The sequence below is a fragment of the Panthera uncia genome, chromosome D2 (genome assembly GCF_023721935.1).
Source record: "Panthera uncia isolate 11264 chromosome D2, Puncia_PCG_1.0, whole genome shotgun sequence".
NCBI lineage: Eukaryota > Metazoa > Chordata > Mammalia > Carnivora > Felidae > Panthera > Panthera uncia.
This window is the reverse complement of record NC_064818.1, coordinates 60,075,961-60,098,309: the sequence shown is the minus strand read 5'-3', so window position 1 is coordinate 60,098,309 and position 22,349 is coordinate 60,075,961. Positions and strand designations below refer to the sequence as shown.

Sequence of the window (22,349 nt, the reverse complement as noted above, 5' to 3'; positions counted from 1 at the left end):
GCATCAGGCTCCAAGCTGATAGCACAGAGCGTGCTTCAGATTCTCTCTCTGCCCCTAACCCACATATGTGCACACTCTCTCTCTCAAAATAAATTAAATAATAGCAACAGCAGACATTCACTGAACCCTAACTACAGCTCAGGTACTAGGAAGTGTTGTCTTTGAAAGAACATCACTTCTTTCAACTGTCTTAACAACCCCAATTAGGTATGTAATATCATCTTTGTTTTACTAATGAGTAAAACTAGGCTTAGGAATGTTAAGTGACAGAATTAATCATGACAGCACTAAGCCTTGAACCCAGATCTGCAGGACTTTAGAACCCCTCCAAGTTCTGGAATTATCCTTATTTTTTTTTTAACATTTATTTTATTTTTGAGAGAGAGAGACAGAATGCGAGTAGGGGAGGGCAGAGAGAGAGGGAGACAAGAGAATCCAAAGCAGGCTCCAGGCTCTGAGCTGTCAGCATACAGCCTGATGAGGGCTTGAACTCATAACCAGTAAGATCATGACCTGAACCAGTCAGACACTTAACTGACTGAGCCACCCAGGTGCCCCAGGAATTGTCCTTAAATACGCAATAGATGAAGCCATGACTAGGCACAGGGTCATCAAGGGTGTAAAGATGGGAGATGTCTATGTTTCAGATAACTAGAAGACAGAGAAAAAGTGATAAAGAGCACAGAGAAAGAAGAGAGTCACAAAAGTCAGAAGAGAAGAGAAGAGAATTTTAAGAAAGAAGATTTTTAACAACAGTTCAATAACACCGTAGGATTTGGCTGTTAGCAACTCACTTATGACCACAGTCAATGAGTTCAACTGGGGAGTCTGAGGTGAAAGCTAGACTGCAAAGAGTTAAAGAAACTGGAGAAAGGTCCTTCCCTACTTTTAGAATTTCAATCCACATGAATGTATTACCTATTCAAAAATTTAACAATAAATAAAGTTTAAATTAAAAAGCCATACTGATTATCTGGGGCACCTAGGTGGCTCAGTTGGTTGTGTGTCCAACTGTTGATTTTGGCTCAGGTCATGATCCCAGGGTCATGGGATGGAGCCCCATGTCAGCTCAGCGTGGAGCCTGCTTGAGACACTCCCTCACTCTTTCTCTCTCTCTCCCCTTCTCTGCCCCTCTCCTCTACTTGTGCTCTCTCTACAAAAAAATTTAAATATTAAAAAAAAAAGCCATACTATTAACTGACTTGGTCATTTCACTTTTTCTAGAAACATTTAGCACATAGTAGGTGCTACTTACATATATTTAATCAACTGGATAAATGGAAGAAAGGAATGGTCAAAAGGTGTAGCAGGCAGGAAGCCCAAGAGAAAATAAAGGTTTGAGAGTTAGCAAAGGGAGAGGATCACATAGTGACAGAAAAAAAAAAAAAATGAGTTGAAATGGTTGACCAATTGGACCAGGCCAGCAGGGAATCAAAAAGCAAGTACAAAAAAGGAAGATGGCTGAGAGCTAGATGGCAGGAGGGAAGCCTTCCCTATTTTACTAGATTGTCAATTTACTGTCATATGAGGGCCTTGTAATCTGGCTCCAGCCAACTTGTCCAGATTGAGTTGTCATCACTTCCTTCTTTCTCTCCCTCCTTAATGCCGAGACAAAGGCACACTCCCCCAGCGCCCCAATGACAGGGAGCTACTTACGATTCCTGTACACACCATTTTCACCCATTCTCACCATTGTACTTAGACTGCCCATCACACCCCAACCTGTTTGTATGCCTAGCAAGATCTTACTCATCCTGAGTCTCACTTGGCTTACAATGCATCTTCTCTGTAAAGCCTCCCCAACTTCCCAGACTGAAGCACTCTTCCTCTTTGGCCTGAACACTGTGCTCCCGTCCCATCTCCTATACTATACCTCCTTCAGAGCAATGATCCTATTCATCTGTAATCGCGTGTCACTACATTCTGAACATTTGAGGGACAGGGGCTTTGTCTCTTCATCTCTGTATCTCCTGTCCCTGACACTGTACCTGATATATATTATGTAAACAGCCAATAACTGGGTGGATGAATGGATGAACATAAACATATTTTAACTAAAGCTTTTAAAATTACCTTTTTCCTAGGTCTCAATTTCTCTCTCCATTCCTTTAATTCTTGGCTGTGTTCCTCATCTAATTCCTTGAGTTTCTGAGTTTCATGCTCTACCAATAGGTGGCATTTTTCATTCTGAAAATAAAGTTTGGGTTAAAAAATTTCCAATCAACTAAGCAAATTTTCACAAATACAATTACCTTTCAAAATAATAAAGTACTCATCAAACATCAAACTATTACTGAGGTTCAGATTCTCCTCTAAAAACCCAGGGCCAAGAACTATGAAATGAGTCATAGCTTCATTTTTGCAAGTTTAGAAGTTAGATCTGTTACTTACCATATGAAATGAACTAAAATAGAATTAGTTTGATCCTACTTTTCCTTTCTAAGAAGGTTTGCTCATAAAACTGACACTTCAAAGGGCATCTTCTTATGCATTTACCATTGGTGCCAGAATGTGGGATCAGGACTATTCTACTTTAGTAAATTAAGAGAATATGAAGAGTATCCATAAAGTACACACTATTCTGAAATCTTAAACATTTTAGACTATATAGTGGGTGGGCTGCACACTCCAGGTAAGGTCTCAAAACAGTCCCCCTAGGGTAACCTTTAAATGTCTTGAGAAAAATTCTCATATATTTAGTCCATCGCTTTTTTCAAAAACCTAGAAGAAAATGAGCTATTTCCCCCTAAATGAAATTTTGAATGCAGAATCTGCCAACAAAACCACCTACCTCATTTTGAAAACTTTGTCATCTTCTTTGCAAAAGAGACTACAAATAACTCAATACTGCTTTTGAAAGACTCAACTTCTTAGGTTTACAATTTAGCTTCATGTTTATATTAATCATGGTTATATAAACTCTCAACAAGTGCCTATGATACTAACCTGATCTTTACTCGAGTCTATACAGAAAACAAATCTCTCAATCCCAGCATTTCCATGAGTACAGTACAGTTTATCCCAGTTAGCTACTGTTTTCTCCAAACCACCACTTGTGCTGCCCTGCTCCCACCAGCTCAGTTCTCATGCTTCTCTATCTGACCTGCAGCTGATGCAGCTCTCGGACGTTGGCTTCACACTGCAACTGAAGATCCCGCATTTGATTTTCATGTTTCTGATGCTGAGCCATTCTCTCATTTTTCTGCCTCTTTTCTTCTTGAGCAGCAAACTATAAATAAGAAAAAGAAAATACTGTTAACAAGCAATATAATTTCTGCATCTTCTAAAGGAATAATTAAGGAATTTAATCTTAAAATACAATAAACTAAGGCTGCAAGCATGAATAACGTACTGTGACTCAAGCTGGAGTCGACATTATGGCTTTGGACGGGGGGTGGACTTCTGGTACCTTGTTCCTCCTACCTGATCAGTGACCACAGTTCATTTATGTGGGGTACCTGAGACTGCAGAAGCACAGTGAGGCCCCTACATTTTAACTTCAAAAGCTGTGCAAGTCACCTAATTCCCAAGGTTGGTTTTAGGGCCCAAGAGCTGGTGTGGGGCCTGGGGCCCTCTGTGGCCACCACCCTAGGAATACTAAGGTGGTATATGCCACATAACCAGCCCCAGTCCACAGAGCCAAAGAAAATACCAACAAGCCCAAAGGGGCTCGAAATGTTTACAACATAATTATGTGACACTTCTAAAGGACATTCCAGTTTTTTAAACTTAAAAAAGAAGAGAGTAATTGGCTTATTTACCTGCTTAATTTTGTCACGGTCCTGATCTGGTGTGGCTGTTGAGTTAATTCTCAAGCTTTTCTTAAACATGGCCATTCGAGTCTTGGCTTCACTGCGCTGAATCTTAGGCAGTCTTGCTCTTTCTTGAGTCTGTCTGTTTTTCAATTCCTCAATAAGTCGTTGATTATAACGCTGCATTTGTTCTGTTTCCTAAGAAAGTATCAAACACAATCTTGTGATGTAGATATAATTTAAAATTTTAATTATTTATTTTTTTATTTTAGAGAGAGAGAGAGAGACAGAGTGCATGCGAGGGAGAGGCAGAGAGAGAGGGAGACACAGAATCCAAAGCAGGCTCCAGGCTCTGAGCTATCAGCACAGAGCCCAATGTGAGGCTTGAACCCACAAACCATGAAATTATGACCTGAACCATAGCTGGACGTTCAGCTGACTGAACCATGCAGGTGCCCCTAAATATAATTTAATACTCAGTACCCACATGTATGCTCAAACATGTTCTTGTATTGTTTCCCAAAATCACTCCCTCCCTTGTTGTATTATCAACCAGCAAACTTTTAGTCAAAATATAATTTATAACAAAAATAAACCCATTAGTAAGCTTTATATAAGAGTCTTATATTGAAATTCTCATTACTAAGTCAGAAAGTCCACATTTTTTAAGGTATCTGAACCATAAATGGGGCCACAATAGCTACCTTTGAGACAGCATGAAGATTATAATGTAGAAGAGGACTTAAGCATTGAAATCAGTCACCTTCCATGAAACTCATAGAAAAGAAGTTTGCAATCATGATCAAGATACAATTAATTACTCCAAACTTCACCCAAGAAGTTTTAGGATTAAAAAAATAGAAAGGAAATCTAAAATTCATTCTCTACGAAATAGAAGTTTCAAAAATGAATAACTCTGCAAACTTCAAATGAACAAAAAGTAAACCAATTTTCCTTTCATTAACCTTCTCATGGCGCTTAAGTAGCTGATGTCTTTGCATGAAATACTGATCTTTAAGTTGCTGTTTGAGCAGCTGGTGTTTTTCTTGTAAGTGTCGTTCTTCAAGCTCCCAAATTGCAGCTTCTCGAGCTAGAAGAAAGCAATTTTCAAAATGTCACTTTGTTCTTTTTACTAATGTACTTTGGAGTTCATTTTAATATTTACATAAATGTGTTCTATATACAGTAACTTATACGCACACTGACATTGTGAACTATAAATGAAATATTACCAATGGACAGATAATATCTATCACTATTTACCATTCTGTTCTGATGCTCTATAAACAGAAAATGCCCCACCCACAATACCAAAATTCCTTTTAATCATCTTAATGAAAAATAAAAAAATCTAAGCTTTTTGTTAAAATCCCATTCTGTCATGATGCCATTAAGTATACCAACAATTGTAAGGCATAATGAGTATACAAAACTATTCAGGTAAGGCTTTAGCATCATCTGCACAATAGAGATGTTTTAAGGATTGTAGTTTATGTTCACTTCTGTCACGAAGGCATTCATTCTATGTCTTACAATATTTAACTTTATAAAGAATTTTAAAAATTTAAATGCTTAAAATTTTACATAAACCTTTTCCTCTTATTAACTTCATCTTTCTACTTTAGCAAAGGAAAGCATTCACATAATTTCCAATTATTCGATATTATGGATACTAGATATATACATGTATCTTAGCAATGGTCTTCAGATACCATTTTATATATACACATATGCTGTGTAATTTCACATACCTCTCATGAGCTGCTGTTTGTTATTCAGGCACTCTCTTTCAATATTGGCCAGTTCTGCCTTCTGCTGTTGGATGATCTTTTTCAGAGAGCCATCTAATTCTTGTTGTTGCTTCTGAACAAATTCCTGTTCCTATTAGACAGTTAACCATGAGTTAATAAGCATCTACTGAGTGAAACATCCATTTATCTATATGACCATATACATTAGTAGCTATCAAGATTTCTAAACCAAGTTTCTAAAGTTAACTGGATTTAAAAATCACCAATTATATAGCAATATATAAATGTATTAGTCACTCAATTCAAGCCCAGAAAAAAGTACTAGAATACATAATACTCTAAACTCAGTATTAAAAATAATACACATGAAAGAAGTCACCCACTCAGAATGTCCTATGATATGAACATCTTTAGGAAAATAATAAATTTAGAGCTTCTAAAAATGATCATTCATTACACTATGGTGTGGATAAAACAAGAAAAAACAAAATGCCTTTTATGAAAAAGAGAATAAAGAGCAAATAAGTAAAACACATATCAGAATATTTAATATCTCTATTTTTCCAAGAAATAAAGACTTAGGAAGTAATACCATGGCAACACTAACAGAGAAATAGTTTCTGTATCTCTAGCATGTGCCTAAAAAGAACAACAGTTTATGGACTTAATGAGAAATAGTGCATTGCTAGAGAAATGTGATCTAGGACTCATAAAGTGAGTTACATTTAATAAATAAATAAATACACACACACACACACACACACACACACACACACACACTCCTGATAGTCAAAAACTTCTGCCAACATGTTTGGGATTCACTCATTCATTCAACAAATATTTACTGAGTACATACTATTTGCCCAAATGCAAAAATTTATGCTTTAAAAAAAATCCTTCCACAACTGTGTAAGAAAAGGAAATATTAAAGTGACTTATGGTCTTTATGCTAGATTGCACATTCACAGAAGAAAAGGAACAATATCCAAATTGAAGAAATGTAAATTTTGCCAGTAAATGTTCGGCTCTCCATCCCTCTTTTGGCAGTTACAGCAGTCTATATATGATTAGCCCAAGGGATATTCTGATCAATTTGAGTGTGGATTTAGAAATTTAAGACTGAAGTGGCACTCCACCTATAATCCCTCCTCTTGCACATCCAAGAGAAGATAAAACCTCAAGGTCCATTTTGGATCTACTCTTTGTGCCTTTGACAGAGTCTGACAGGATCTGGATCACTACCAGCCTGGTCTGCAATGCACTGAGAGTGAGTGTAGCCGTGTTCCTTAAGGTGCATGCCTTACTATGTGTCTGGAGGTGAGAATTAGGTCTTACCATTCATGACGCCCTGTTAAAGTAATCCGGAGTTATAGATACTGCTGTCTCATCTGTCATAATTTGTACTTCAGCATAAATACAATTACACACTAGCAGAAAGACTAATGAATTGCCTCTGTAAAATACAATTGTGAGCTTCACCACAGCCAAGTTTTTATCACAGAAAAAAAGCCACAATGAATATTTAATTTCAACTATCTAGAATAAGGCCTTTTGAGTTTTATTTAAAGAGATACGAAATCTCCATGCCTATTTTTTAGGCAATTATAACAAAGAAAGTTGTTCAAGCTGGTCATTTTCCTACAGTAAATATCACATAATAAAAACAAAATTGTTTCTCTAATTTCATAGTAAAATTTCTATGTACAAACTTGTACAATACTTAATATATAATCTATAACTTAATATAACCTGCAGATATAGCAAAAGGTTTTCACATCTGTACCATTAACTTGTATAAAGGACTTTTAAAAAATATCTCTGTAGACAGAAACAATGGGCCCAAATTAACTACCATAAATATAAATACCACATTTAGACTCAAATAAATGCAAAAGTACAAGATGAGGGTGAATAAATATTTATGTGAAAATTAAGAAGAGTAAATACATGCCAGTGCCACTAAAAAAGTAAATGGAATTTCTTGTGAGTTCAATTCTTGGTCATATTACTATATTTGTCTAGATAAGCAAGATGACAGTCCAGTTCAAAGAAAATCTTTATTAAGTACTTACTAATGCTAGGCACTGTACCACTAAAGGGGCTACTAAAATTAAGAAAAGACAGTACTGCCTTTAAGGACCTTCCATTCTAGTGATCCCAAATTGGTTCTGTATGCCCACATAAAGAATAGTGGGTCTCTTCCCTTAGTATCACATTTTCAGAAGTTCAAAAGTAAACCACAGAAAACAGGAAGCTGTGAATACAGGGTCTAGAAACCATGCCACACAATGAATAATGGAAAGAATTACAGAAGCCTGTCCTGAAGCAGCTAATCCATCAGGGGAAAATAAGAGCTAAGACTGCTATACAGAAGGAGGCAGAACTACCATTGTGCTGCTCCAGAAAGTAAAATAAGAGTTGACAGGTAAGAGTCAAGGTAGGCTATGTATGCAAGTGCCTTCAACAATGAGAATTAGCAAAGACACCAGTTGTCTTACAGAGTCAAGGACTTAAATAATTAAGCAAAGTCTGGATAATTACATAGTCAAGAATACTATGCAAACAATTTTCTTCTTTTCTTCCTTCCTTCATTTATTTTAATCTCTATATTTATTTTTATTTATTTATCCCTACCCCAAAATGGGGCTGGAACTCACAACCGCAACATCAAGAGTCCTATGTTCTCCCAACTGAGCAAGCCAGGCACCTCAAATAATCTTCTATATTAAAGGTAAAAATTACCTGAAAGGTCCAGGTCCCTCACATACTAATTCGTATATTTTGTTACTTCAAAAGAAATAAAATTTTGTATTAGTGAGCTTTCTTTAAATTTCCTAACTACAAAAGCCAAGTATAACACATTCACATTGGAATTTGTAATTGGAAATTATTCTTAAGATCTAAAAGAAAAGTGATCTTACATTCCAAAAAGACTGAACAAATTTACCCAAAAAAAAAAAAGATGGATTTGATCAATAAAAGTAACAAATAATTTAAATCAACACAGAAACTATAAAATGCACCCTTTAAAAGTGTAAGTTTAAATGCTGATAAGGAATTTTGTCATATTAATCAGACAACTATAAATATTAAAAACACAACTTCGGATTCTAGAAAACTATAAGAAAGGGTTATGTTATATTGGGCTATTTGTACAGAATTTATTTCTAATTCAAAGGATAAAAATGGTAATGATCAGAAAAGTGATCTTAATTCATAATTTCTCCCTCTCATTAAAAAAAAAATTGTTTTGCTTACTCTTTAGAAAACTACAGAGTCCAACAGCTGCCAATAATAATAAAAAAAATAAGTCTAATTTCAGGAGAGGGGAAAGGAATGGGTGAAATCAAGCTGTATTCTATCTACTCCAGTTGTGTATATCAAACATCAAAAACAAAAATTATAGCATTAAGTCAGCTAGTCACTTCCCCACAGAAACTGTGAGAAAGAATACAGCCTGGAATTCCAGACTTAATTTAAAACTACAGCAAGGGGAAGAACAACTCACTATTCCTTATACAATTTGAATAGTGAAAACTAAAGTTAAATGGAACTATAATCACATTTAATATGCCTTTTCTGACCATATCCATAATTAAAACATATATATAACATATATAAAATCAAAATGTCACTTCACACAAAGATAAAAATCTAATCACAGCATTCAATTTCTCACATGTGCAAAGTTTATAAAATACTCCTGGGAAGCTACTTCTTGGAAATGAAAATCTCAAAATTTGTGGTGAGGTAGAAAAAAAGAACACTGTTCGGAGTGTTCTAATCCCAGTTCTACCATTAATATGGTTTGTGACTTCAAGTGGACAGCTTAGTCTTCTGTGCTGCGATTTCCTTATCTATAAAATGGATACACTCCATCCCTATATTAGGGTGGAGGCAGTAAGAATCAAATGTGAAAACGCTTTGAAGAATACTATACTATCAAGTTCATTTCAGATTACTACTGTCATTACTGACATTATCATCTATCAATCTTCTAGGCTTTAACAAATAAAGCGAACAATGAAAAGGCACATGTGAGCTGAAGAAAAGGCAGATAAAACGGGAGAAGGCATCCTCCCACAGATGCGTGGGACTTACATCCTGCAGCTGGGCACTGGAGACTGCGCAAGAGGACAACTGAAAAGACCGGATCATGGCCTGAGCAACACCCTGCGGGTCAGAGTACAGTGCACCTCCCAGGTGAGAATACAGCTGATGACTTTTTGTAAATGGAAAGAATAATTACACAAATGTTGAGTTTCAGGAGGTCTCGAACAAGGTACCTAACAGAGAGGCCTCTTTCTCATCTGTAAAAAGGTTTTGAATGAGATCAGTGGATTCCAAACTCTAGTTTATGCTGTTGTTTTTTAAACCAGTCAAACCCTCTTTCAAAAAATGTACCACAAAATGTACGAAACAGATGAAAAGCAGTGCTGCTTTAAAGTCTAAGCAGGGACCCAGAACCCCCAGTCCTCTCTTTTTGAAGGATCCCTGAGGTGCTTCTTCCAGACTCCACAGCTCTTGGGAGAACAGTTTAAAAACCACTGGACTAGACAATCAAATACTTCTGGCTCCATGACTATATAACTATTATTCACAAATTCTCAAAATGTTTAAAATAGATGCGGTACCAAGTTATCATTTTAGCGCCTTCATGTAAAGCAGTAGCTAAAGAGAAATACTTTTAAATTTGTTAGATTACTAAATTTTCATTAAATTTACAGAAAGAAATTTACTGTTGCTTTCAGCTTTAGTTGAAAATACAGGCTAGCCCCCAAAATTTTATGAAAATAAACCAACAAAATTTTATTAAAGCATGGGATCACTTAACTCCTTCAACACTAAATTCTCAATGTCAACTCTAGCATCTGAAATATGTATTACCTTTTAGAATCTAAAAGGCCTACATTCCTGTACAAGGAAAAACCATATTGGTCTTATCTTGTTTGAAATCCAAATTATCCACAATTAGATGTGTGAAGCAAGGACTTCCTCTTCACCTATTAACAACATGACCAATAACCACTGGACTAAGCTGATAAAGAGTTCAGATTAAGCACAGAAATAACGGTTTAAACATGAGAGGCAGTACGCTGTGGTAGTTCAGAGGAGCTTTCATTTCCTCCCCTGAAGAATAGAGGTAATAAGAGTAACTATCTCACATGTTGTGAGTTTAAATGAGTTCATGCAGGAGAAACATTTAGAACAGCACTTGACACAGTAAATGTTGTGTCTGCTTTAACACTTTAGTAATCCCCACACTAGGCCAAGACAAAATTTTTTACTGCCTCAAACCAAACCCCCCCCCCCCCAAAACATGAAATTTATTCAGATAGGCTAGTTTTGTTAAATTTTAAATTCCAAAATACTTCCCTTATTTTTCATGGTGTTAAGATATTCTTTCCTTTAAATTTTTAAACAGTAGTTTAAAATATCCTTCTGGACAAAAATAAAAAAATTTTAAATGTCATTCCATTTGTCGGTCCCCAGTGGTTTTTGTTTCTTCCATGTTTTCACATGGGTCTGTAAAAGTTTGGGAACCACTTTTTACATCACATAAAACCACATTAAATTGGTAATTTAAAGCAACCGTTAACATATAATCCATGTCTCTTCTTCCTTTGACATATATAACTACAAACTGAGCTCACCTCTCTGCTTCCAAATTGAATGCAAACTTAATTAAAAGAAAAATGATTCCTAGTAAAAAGACCTCATACAGTCATGAGATAATGCTAAAAAAAAATCTGTTTGAAGTACTAGCTTGTCTAGTTTTGTAGAGAATTCACCCATCTTAATTGGCTCATCCTTATCATAACCTAGAATCAAGTTTATACAGGCAATATTTTTTTAAACTGCTGGGATTCTGAATCAAAAAGAAAAACAATGTAGTTAGTATTTAAAATCTGATTTTAAGTTGCTTATGTTGAGTTTAATAGTAAAATAAATGTTTGATCTACCATTTAACATTACCGTTTATGGTTTTTCTTTTAACTCCCAACTTTATAAAAACAATGGCCTTATTTTTTTTTTAAGTTTATTTATTTTGAGAGAGAGAGCGAGCAAGCATGAGCCAAGGAGGGGGAGGCAAAGAGGGAGAGAGAGACTACCAAGCAGGCTCCACGCTGAGAGCGTTGAGTCTGACACGGGCCTCAAACCCACGAACCGAGAGATCATGACCTGAGCTGAAATCAAGAGTTGGGTGCTTAACCAACTGAGCCACCCAGGTGCCCCAACAATGGTCTTTTAAATAGTCATTCTTTTCATGTGTACAAAGCCTACACACTCAACCTCTATATTTTGTCATAAAAGTCTTCTATCAAACAGTGACATTACTACTTAAGTATATAAGTTTCCCTCATGATTATAATAAGAATACAGTGAATTATACATCAACATCCTTGTTTATTTCATCCGGAGTCAGCTTTCCAAACATTCCACTTAATTTCATATTTGCAACTGAAATGTCACCATCTCATGTGAATTTAGTTCTACATAAAGAATGCCCTGGGAACCTTTGTATTAGGAGAATTCAACATCATATAATAACTACAGTAGGAGTTTACCCTTTCCACCATGGTTTATTAAGCTGCGAGAATAATGCTGCTTTCTGTTTTTAGTAGCATTAAGCTGCTGCTGTTACCTGAGCATGCTGGCTTTGTGCAAGCTCCTCTTTCCTGCGTTTCATGAGCTCTTTTCTCAGCTCTTTGGGTGCTTTCTCCACTTCATTTATAACCTACAGTGTATAAGCATGCAGGAGGTGGGGAAATAATACTTTCTCCACAGCAAGCATTTATGTAGCAGACAAGCTACAAGTCAAAGATTAAAGCTGATACAAAGTTCCTTTCAACATGCAATAGTATAGGTGTTAGTTTGGTGAAAAAGAATGAAAGGATAGAACATGCTGAATCTCGGTGCAGAAAGGGACATCACACCATATAAAGGTTAATCAGATGCCTAATTATCCCTACATATTATTCTCTCTTAAAGATCCAAAGACAATCAGTAAAGGATTACTAGCAGCACTGAACACATCTACTGACATTGTTTGAAATGCTGAAAATAAGGAAAGTCAATGCCATTTATAAAAGTACAAAATTTCGTAACTGGCTCGATAAAACCAAAGAAATAAGTCTAAATTAAGTTCATTTAATGAGACCAAAAGAAAACAAAAGGAGAAATAAATGGATACTATGTTTTCTTTTTTCATCCAACACACCATTTTATATACGGTGTGATAAAAACAAACATGTCTGATGATTTTGTGTTGCATTAGAATAACATTCTCCTTTGTTGACAATGTAAGCCAAACTTGTCAACTTTAAAATCAATATTATAAAGTACTCATAAAGTAACAGTGTAGTATGCTATGATTTATTATACCAAATAAAGTATATTATAAAATGAAGTATAATTTGGAGCTCCTTCTTTTAATTATTTCAAAATCCTAGATACGTATTCCACCTAACAATAGATCTGTAATCCAACTATGAAAAACAATCATGTGTTCACAAGTAGAAGCACCAAAAGCAATCAGATTCCAAATCACCACATGCTATTGACCGTCTGTGAAAGAGACTGATTTTGATTGAAGAGAGTGTATTTAAAATTCCCCATCAGTAATCCCTCATGAAACCAAATCACCATTAAAAGGAAGAGACTCCCCAAATGCAAGAAATTTAGCAATAAGGAAAAAAAAAAACATAATATAGTTATTTAAAATATGCATACTGCGATCTCAAATATGTCTACTAGCTAAAACTCTCCAAGCTCAAAAACCGTAAAAATAACTACAAACTTTTATATATTTAAGATTAAATCATATATTTATCTGTAAATTTTTTAAAATTTAACCTGGTATTAAAAAATAAGCTCTCAATAAAAACTTCCCCTAGTTTCAAGAAAACTGATATGGAGCCTCAGTAACATCATATATCATGGTAAACAGAGCAACACTATGTGAAATATTAAACAGTAACAGAACTAATTTTTAGAAATGGTAGTCACATCAAATAAAATTATAGACCATTTCATTATTTACTTAAAGAAATTATAGAATGTACTATATTAATGTTCGATTCTATGCTTTTTAAAGTAGATCCTCAAGTTCAGCAATATGATGTTCAGTTTTATACACAATTTAAATGCTAAAGCCAATTAACTTGGGTGCTTTAGATGTATAACTAAAGTGAAAATGCATTTACTAGTTTGGTTGAGATTTTTATTCTAATCCTAATAGAACTAATCATAATGATTATCCCTGGGGTCTTTCATATCATGAAAAAGTAAATTCTCCCCCTACACTAAAAGTATAGAATAAATCATAAAACCACTTCTGCTAATATGTAAAACTCTTTTGTTTTAATTTGGGGGCAAATAAGACACTATTACAATATATAAATCCTCTTTCTGAATCAATGACAATCTTTCATAGTAAGTAATAGCACAGATCCTATAACAATATGGAACAGTTTTAGGAAAAATTTAAAAATTCATTGTAATAAAATGACTTTACACAGGTATTTTTCACACGTGATTCTTCAAAGTAGCTCTCAACTTGTTGAACTTACAGATATTATTTCCAATTTCAGGGTACTGAGCTTTTGTTTTAATACAACATTCATGAAAGGCAATCAAGCTAACCAAGAAAAAAAATTTTAAGCATGAATTAAATATTACAAATAAATAGATGAATTATTGTTGCCACCTACAAACACAACATGGTGAGCTTTCGTGAAAGAAGAAATTTCTACAGAGGCTTTAACTGTTGCTAATAAAGGAAAATGATAGATTGGAAGGAAAATGGATTAGACTTAATTTGAAAACTTGGTTCAAGGCTTAGCTGGACATTTAATGATAGTCTGTAAACTTGAAGGGACCATTAAAAAGCTCTTCTATTACAGTCTTCTTGGTAGTAAAATGAGATTAACACCTGACCTTACTACTACCCTACATGACTGTTGGGAAGACCACAAAAAAAGAATAAATTGGTGCTATGTAACTCTCAAGTATTATTCCTAATTCTTTAGTCTTAAGTGTACATTAAAAAAAAAACCTTTAATAATTAAAAGTAGTAGTTACACTTACCTCCTTCTTTCGGTTCTTTAACATATTCTGAAATTTGGACAACTCTTTCTCTTGTTCTGCTTTAATGCGTTTGGCTTCATCTCGCAAGCGATTTGTGTGTTCTTGTTCTAGACGTTCAATAGTCTGTTTCTGCTGTTTTTCTAGATTCTCAATCTCTTGATCATATTGACGCTTTTTGCTCTGTAAAATAATGTGGCTCAGGATCATTTAACTTGTCTATCACTCATGTATTGAAGAGTACATAACCAGCATTTAAATGTAGTGATATGACATACAACCTTTGTAGTACTGCACAAGTGGAATGCTATAAACACATTATGGAATTTTTCAAAAATATGAGCATTTCATTTTTTTCTACACAAAAAATAGTTTTTTCTATTATAGAATGTTCAAAATTTTTAAACCATCCAGAAGAATATCCAGTTGCTAAAGTACTAAAGTACTAAAGGAAAGTGTTAAAAGTGCTAAAGTACTAAAGAAAAACTTCAGTATTTATCCAATAAACTTTTGATAAATCAAAAGTGTTATCCAAAGTCTACTTTAATAATGTACAATTGCTTGTGATATTCAGATTTACTCTTCCTCATTAAGATTCTTAAACATCCTTTTATTGAAACAAATCTTTTGAAATCATAAATCTTTCAACAAAAGATTCCTGCTTACATAATACTTGAGTATAATATAATTTTGGATATAGGTGGAGTTAAATATTTGTAAAAGGCATTTTAAAAAATAAAAAGCAAAACACTTTGGAAAATATTTTTTGGGGAAAGAGATGCAGTTTTCATAAGGTTCTTTAAAATAGAATGCTCAATACTATAAAAATACTCAGAACAAAAATTCATTATTTTCCTAAGAATTTTCTGTTACAATCCAACAAATGTAATCAACAATACCACACTTCACAGAAAATAATTCTTACCACTTACAAGAAAAGCAAAAGAACTATTTTCAAAACATGAATATAGTAACATTTGAAATAATCAGTTTTCTAACTTACACTAAGCTAGATGTTTAAATAAATTACTGGAATTTTCTATCACATTACTGATTCCTTTTCCAACTCTGGACACAAGGTAATAATTAAAAGACTCAGTGACAATTACCCTTGACTAATCAGCACGAACTTCTCTAGCAGCTGTGAATAGGGATGTGGAAGCTTACCTGTAGGAGCCAGAGAAGTGTGTTTTGAAAAAGCCCCAAGTATTTCTAATACTCAGCCAGGTTTGAAGACAACTATTCTAGACTGCCTTTAAAATCTTGGATTCTAGGGGTGCCTGGGTAGCTCAGTCAGGTGAGCATCCGACTTCAGCTCAGGTCAAGATCTCGCAGTATGTGAGTTCGAGCCCTCGCATCAGTACTCTGTGCTAACAGCTCGGACCTGGAGCCTACTTCAGATTCTGTGTCTCCCTCTCTCTCTCTGCCCCTCCCCTACTTGTGCTCTCTCTGTCTCAAAAATAAATAAACGTTAAAAAAAAAAAAAAACTTAAAAAAATTAATCTTGGATTCTAGGGGTGCTTGGGTGGCTCAGCCAATTAAGCTTCCAACTTCGGCTTAAGTCATGATCTCCCGGTTCACGAGTTCGAGCCCCACATCAGGCTCTCTGCTGTCAGCATGGAGCCTGCTTCGGGTCCTCTGTCTCCCTCTCTCTCTGCCCCACCCCTGCTCATGTGCACTCTCTCAAAAATAAAATAAACATTTGGAAAAAAATTCTTGGATTCTAAATCTGAGAGGTCAAATTATAACACTAAAAAAGTATCCAGAAATAGGCCCACCTAAGAACTTTGTAAACCATCTACCAGCTTCATGATTCCAGGTTTTCACAACAAATTTTAACCAAAGGAAAATGGAAGACACCTATCACACTATAAGTCAGTGACAGGAAGCCTAAGATAGAAAATCCTTTCAGGCCAAAGGGAGGAAAAAAAGAGCATCCAGAACACTGAAGAAATAAAGGCCAGAAATACTGACAAAGCCAGAGAAAATCTAATAATCAAAGAACAAGTTCTAAAACATGCTAGTGGAATTTTTTTAAAGCATCAAATTTCAGTGTTAATAAAAGGATACAAAATCTAAAACTTTACCATCATTTCTTGCTCAAAGCGCCGGAAAATTTGTTCTCGTTGTTGTTGCAGTTTGCTATTGAGCTGCTGTTGGGCTCTTTGCTCTTCTTTTTGAAGGAATCTTAACTCCCGAAGTTCCTGACGTCTGATAAAATTTAATATCAATAACAGGGAAAAACAGCAAAAAATTACACCTTTGAATACTTTTTTAAAAACTTAAAAAATACTATTTTCAAATGGAAAAGTAGTAAGAATAATCAGCCAAGACTTTACTCTTGCTTCTATTCTTACACTTTGCAAAAACTGAAAAGAAGTCACAAAAACGATTTTAATTATGTTCTCTACTCACCTAAGAAACCTCAACTCTTCAGTTTTGGAATCACTATCTGTAACTATCTTTGACGTGGTTACACTCACTTCTACGCCATCAACAACAAATTTGCGGGTCTTCTTCAATGTTTTCTTTTGTCTTCTTGTTTCCTGAGTGAGATTTTATTTTAGTTAGGCTTTATATGGAAAATACTGGAGACAGAAAATATTTTCTTCTTAAAAAAAAAAAAAAAAGAACAAAACACAGAACTGTACACATATAATTTTTATACCACATCATAATTAGGCACAAATCATAAAGAACAATTCATATAAATGACTAATTAGTATAACTTTTACATGTTCATCATTTTTCTTCTTATTTTGATCTTGTAACTTCTCAGATACCTCTGGCTTTTCAGTTTTAGAACCACTAACAAAACACTTAAAGGAATGCCTGGGGCTCATCCCTAAAAGAATCTAAATCAATAGGTCTGAGGGTGGCTGAGAATTTCCATTTTGAAAAGGCTCCCCAGGTAATTTTTAAACACTGCCTGGACTGGGAATCAAAATCCATTTTATCAGCAACAATATTATCAACAGCCCTCCTCCACCTCAGGAACAGAGATGAATGTGTGATTCTTGAGTTACTAGAAAGATAAAATGTCTACTGCCTGATAGCTATTGCCTACAATTCTTTATCAAGACCAAATTCCATTCCTCATCCAAATGCTTTTCAAATCCACATAGAAATAACAGAAGTATGACACTCCAAAAAACACAGTTTGGCAAACATGTAAGTATTGACAGCAGATAATTACTTGGTTTTGATATAGGAGAAGGGGTTTAAAAGCAGAGGGAGCAAAAGTGGAATGCGAAAATACTAAATTCAAAATGCATTAGATTTTAGTTTGTCTCTGGCACTTTCCAAGCATGGTTCTGCAACCTCTTATTATTCGACTCTCCAGGCTGCTAGTATCCTCACACTTCTCTTCCTAAGCCCTGGACTATGATACCCTATCCAGGCTTCCCCTAAAATCTAAAGTGGGCATGCTCCCAAAATATTATCTACCACACTGAAAATCTAAACTTTCTATTTCTTCAGTTCTTACTAAAGTATCCACAATATCACCTTAATTCTCAAAAAAGTATTCGGATTTTTTTAAAAGGCTATTAAGTCAGTGAATAAATTTCAGATTAATGGAATTCCAGTCAGTGAAACAAAATAAACTGAAAACTGAAGACAATCTATGCAATATGTGTAGTAATTTGCTGCAATTATGCCCTGGAGTCCTGTTCCTAAGGTCAGTTTCCTAAGTTGTTCTACTCTTTTCTGCTGTCAACCCAGAGTCTCTAAGTAATACATGACTCACCTGTATCAGAAATCCATGGAATCTTATGTTACAAATACTGATTCTTGGGTTCCACCCTAGACCTCTACATAGCTCCCTCTAAAACTCTGTTTTTAAATAATTTATTCATGTTGAGGTATACTTGATATATAATAGTATGTTAGTTTCAAGTACAGAACATAATGATTCAATATTTGCATATATTGCTGAATGATCACAAGTCTAGTCAACATCCCTAATCATACATACCCCTGGTAACTCTTAAACACATTAAGATTTGAGAATGGCTCTAAAAGCTCCAAGTGTTTTTGCATTTTAGTTTTTGATTTTTTTGTTTTTTTGCTTTCCCACATCGGTTCTCATGGCAGCTGTGAGGACTATGACCAAGGTGGCAAAATCCTATGGACCACTGGTAAATCGAGGGCTGTTTACATCCTAAAAGTGCTTAAAGAGATCATTCTTTCAATTTCTCAATTTTTTCATAGATTATGGATTCTTGCTAAAATATATTTAAATATGTGCAATAAAATAATCCAACCACACCAAGTAACTTACACCGTTTACATCAAGTTGGCAAAAACAGGTAGATATTACCAAAAAATTTATGATTACATCCAGTATCTATCTCTCTCCTTGGCTTTTTAGTTGATTGCCTTCATAGGCCTTACAAATCTTATAGGGTCAGTACTACACTGATTTAGTGCTGTTTTATTTTCAAAACATACTTCACATAAACTGCAAATTGCCAAAATGACAAAGAAGGGCCCACGTACACTTACTTGTAAAGATATTGATCCGCTGTCTTTAGTTTTGCTTAGGAAGCTAGAGATGGATAAATTTAAGTCAATGCTGCTATTATCAGCGGTGGAACCAGTGCCTGAATCAGTATCATTTTCCTTTTGATTCTCAGATTCTGGAAGCAACATGGTTTCAGTTTTTGATAAAGCACCTATTTCCCCTTTATTTTCTGCATCTTCAGAGTTGATATTAATACTGGGTATTGGAACAGGCTGAGGTTCACTAGGCTGTGAAGAGGAAGTCACGGGAGGTTCTCTTTCAATTGGCACTTCACATGGAATTGCTTTTTGCTCTGTATCTATCTGAGCAGTAGCTTCATGAGCATCTGGAGTTTCATTTCCTAAAGCCTCTTGGTCAGTATAAATTACTGCATGTCTGACCTCTATTTCTTCAGTGCTACTGGACTCAGTAATTTCCTCACCTTCATTTGTGCCAGATTCCTCACTGGTTTTCACTATGTTCTCTAAACTGCTGAGTGACTGTTCTTCATCTTTATCTTCCAAAGACTTCTGATCTATCTCCTTAGTTTCCACTATGTCTTTAAAAGGAACTTCCTCAGAACCACCAGCCTCAGGACCCTCTGTGGGCTTACTTACTAATTTCTGGTCTACTTCAACCACTTCATTCCCATCATTACTCTGAGCATCCTCAGCATTGTTTTCAACTGCCTTCTGGGCAACATCTCCTGCCTCATTTGTTCCTATGACATCGCTTATATGGCTGATCACTTCTTCTGGAGTTTCATCATTCTTTCCCAATTTCTCTTGGGTGTCTTCCTTTGTAAGTGCAACTTCATTTTCAACTGCCTGAATGTCTGCCTCTTTTTCTCCAGTCTCTTGAGAAACTAAGTCCATTGTTTGAATAGCAGTATCTTTAATTTCTTCAGATTTTATAATCTTATTTTCAAATATCTGTTGCTTTTCTTGATCCCTTTCTTCCTCAGGTTTCAGACTCTGTTCAATATCTGTTTCTAAAGTTATTATATTATTCTCTTTTCCTTCATTGACTGAATTAATGTCCATTGTTTCTTGGTCTTCTGTATCAGGAAGACTTTCAAGCTTGGGTCTCTTCTCCTCTCTGCCATTTTCCTTGATTACTATTGTCCTATTATCAAGTTCAGCCATAGCTTCTAAGTGAGCATCATTAATATGTTCATTAATATCCTCTGCAGCTTTTTCAGGTTCATCTGTGGTAAGTTTTTCATTAAGAACTTTGCTGTTAAATTTATCTTCAGAAGTATTACGTTCTGTTTTTTCAGAGACAGATTCCAAAATACAAGCATTTTGTGAAAGTTTATCTTCTTCAGAGCTGGCAATACTAAGGTCAGAAGAGGCACGCTTACTTGCAGGTATTGGCTGAAAAAGATTTTGTACATTTTTAATGTTAAAACTAAGTTCAAGATAGTGACCAAAACTATATTTTGTATATAAATAAATATTGAAAACATACATACATGATTTAGTATCTCAATTAAAATTTGATGAAGTTATAAAAATAAAGAACTGACAAATCTTCACATAATAAATAGGACAAAAATGGTGAGCAAGGAGCAAACTTGTTAATCTTCGCCCCTAAAATTAACACTTTTGTACTGCTGTCGATTACAATTAATCCTTACATACAGGTGCAATCACACCTCAAAACCCAACTCTCAATATTACGTAAATGACATTTCCCTTCTAAATACTGACCAAAGAATTTTCTGTTTCCTCATCATCATCTTCCTCTTTGCCATCTTCAACTTCTTCTGTTACTTCAGCCTTTGCCTCTGCAATCAGCTCTCGAATTGGTTTGTTGGAATCAACCGTAACAAAAGGATGCTGTTTGATCATTAAGAAGAACACACTTACTAACAGCTGAAATGCTGGCTTATAAAATTTCAAACACAAAAAATACACATTATTATGCGGTAAAAATATGAACACATGAGTAAGAAAAATATAAAAAACTTCAGATGATGTTACATCTGGGCAAGGAAGAAGAAGGGGATTGAGCAGGAATAGGGACTGCCTACAACTATACATCTTTTTTAAAGAATCTGAAGGAAATAGGTCAAAAATGGTACCACATATCTGGATAACAGGTACATGTACGTTTCTGTATGTTTGAAATTTTAAATTAAATTAAATTTAAATTAAATTTTAAAAGTTTCAAACTGGTACATTTTTAGTTCTTTAAAAGTAACAACAGTATGTTTAAATCCTGTATAATCCTTAATAAAATGTTTACAAAAAGCCTTAGAGTTTTGTTTAGAGTCTTGCAAATAACTGCTTTCTTGGACATGGTTCTAACACTCTTAAGAGTAAGAAAAAATTTTATTCACCTTTGTATACTCAGCAGCATTTAACAGTGTCTGTCACAGACTAAGACCTTCTAAAGTGAGGGTAATAAAATAATAAGAGAAAGTGTGTTCTAGGGATGTACTGTTGCACAGAAGAAGGCAATTTCTTCTGCTTTTTTCCCCTGAGATAAACAGATCAACTTAATACACTGTAATGCAGGAATTATACAGTAACTCAACCTAACAGTAATTGCCTCAAGATTTGTCATTTTGTTTGTGCACCTATATTATGTAACAAATTCCTATTTCAAATATTACAAATAGGTCCTGCTATAAAACAAAATTATCTAATCGCTTTAACACTTTTTTTTAAAAAAGTCAGCAATATTTACTGAACATTATCCTCACTGTAAGAAATATTAAAAAAATCAATAAGCTCATGACCTCTGCGCCCAAGGGGCTTGCTTTCTAGTAACTGGAGAGAAAAACTGCAAGTAACTAACAAAGTGGAATAACTAACAAAATAAAAAGAACACAACTGAATCAAAAAAGCACAAAAGGAATGACTTATAAGCTAAATGCCTTTTAGTAAAGGCAGCATATATGTTTGTAAAGCAAATGGTTACTTGTATTCAAATATGTTGTACACATTGTATGCGTACAACATATTTTACAATGTATTCTGAGTTTCCATAGGGAAACTCCAGTGAAAAGAGAATATATTGAATCTGAAATTGTACTCTTCTCAATGAGATATTAAAATAATTACACAGTTTGCTGTTGTCATATTACTCTGATCTTACCTGCAGTAGCTGAGATGTATTCCACCTGGAATCCACATTCTTTTCCAAGCATTTCTTTAGAAAGTCCTTAAAATTTGAAGACCTTCAAAATGAAATTTTAACAATGACATTCTATTTTACTTTGTTATTAAAATCAAACAAAATTCTGAT

General features: G+C 34.7%; 1 protein-coding gene across 4 annotated transcripts in view; it reads right to left on the bottom strand.

Moving 5' to 3' along the window:
* The window catches only part of SLK (STE20 like kinase), a 54,994-nt gene that overhangs the window by 4,329 nt on the left and 28,316 nt on the right, over positions 1-22,349 (bottom strand). For 3 of the 4 annotated variants that reach the window (XM_049645693.1, XM_049645696.1, XM_049645695.1), the window contains 12 exons: positions 22,200-22,281; positions 20,807-20,935; positions 19,097-20,470; positions 17,006-17,136; positions 16,678-16,801; positions 14,594-14,773; positions 12,150-12,242; positions 5,504-5,633; positions 4,718-4,842; positions 3,762-3,950; positions 3,104-3,229; positions 2,074-2,187 (listed from right to left, as the gene is read on the bottom strand). In XM_049645693.1, the coding sequence (XP_049501650.1) occupies positions 2,074-2,187; positions 3,104-3,229; positions 3,762-3,950; positions 4,718-4,842; positions 5,504-5,633; positions 12,150-12,242; positions 14,594-14,773; positions 16,678-16,801; positions 17,006-17,136; positions 19,097-20,470; positions 20,807-20,935; positions 22,200-22,281 (2,797 nt within the window). The remainder of the gene's footprint in view (positions 1-2,073; positions 2,188-3,103; positions 3,230-3,761; positions 3,951-4,717; positions 4,843-5,503; positions 5,634-12,149; positions 12,243-14,593; positions 14,774-16,677; positions 16,802-17,005; positions 17,137-19,096; positions 20,471-20,806; positions 20,936-22,199; positions 22,282-22,349) is intronic. The other variant, XM_049645694.1, reaches the window with a different exon arrangement.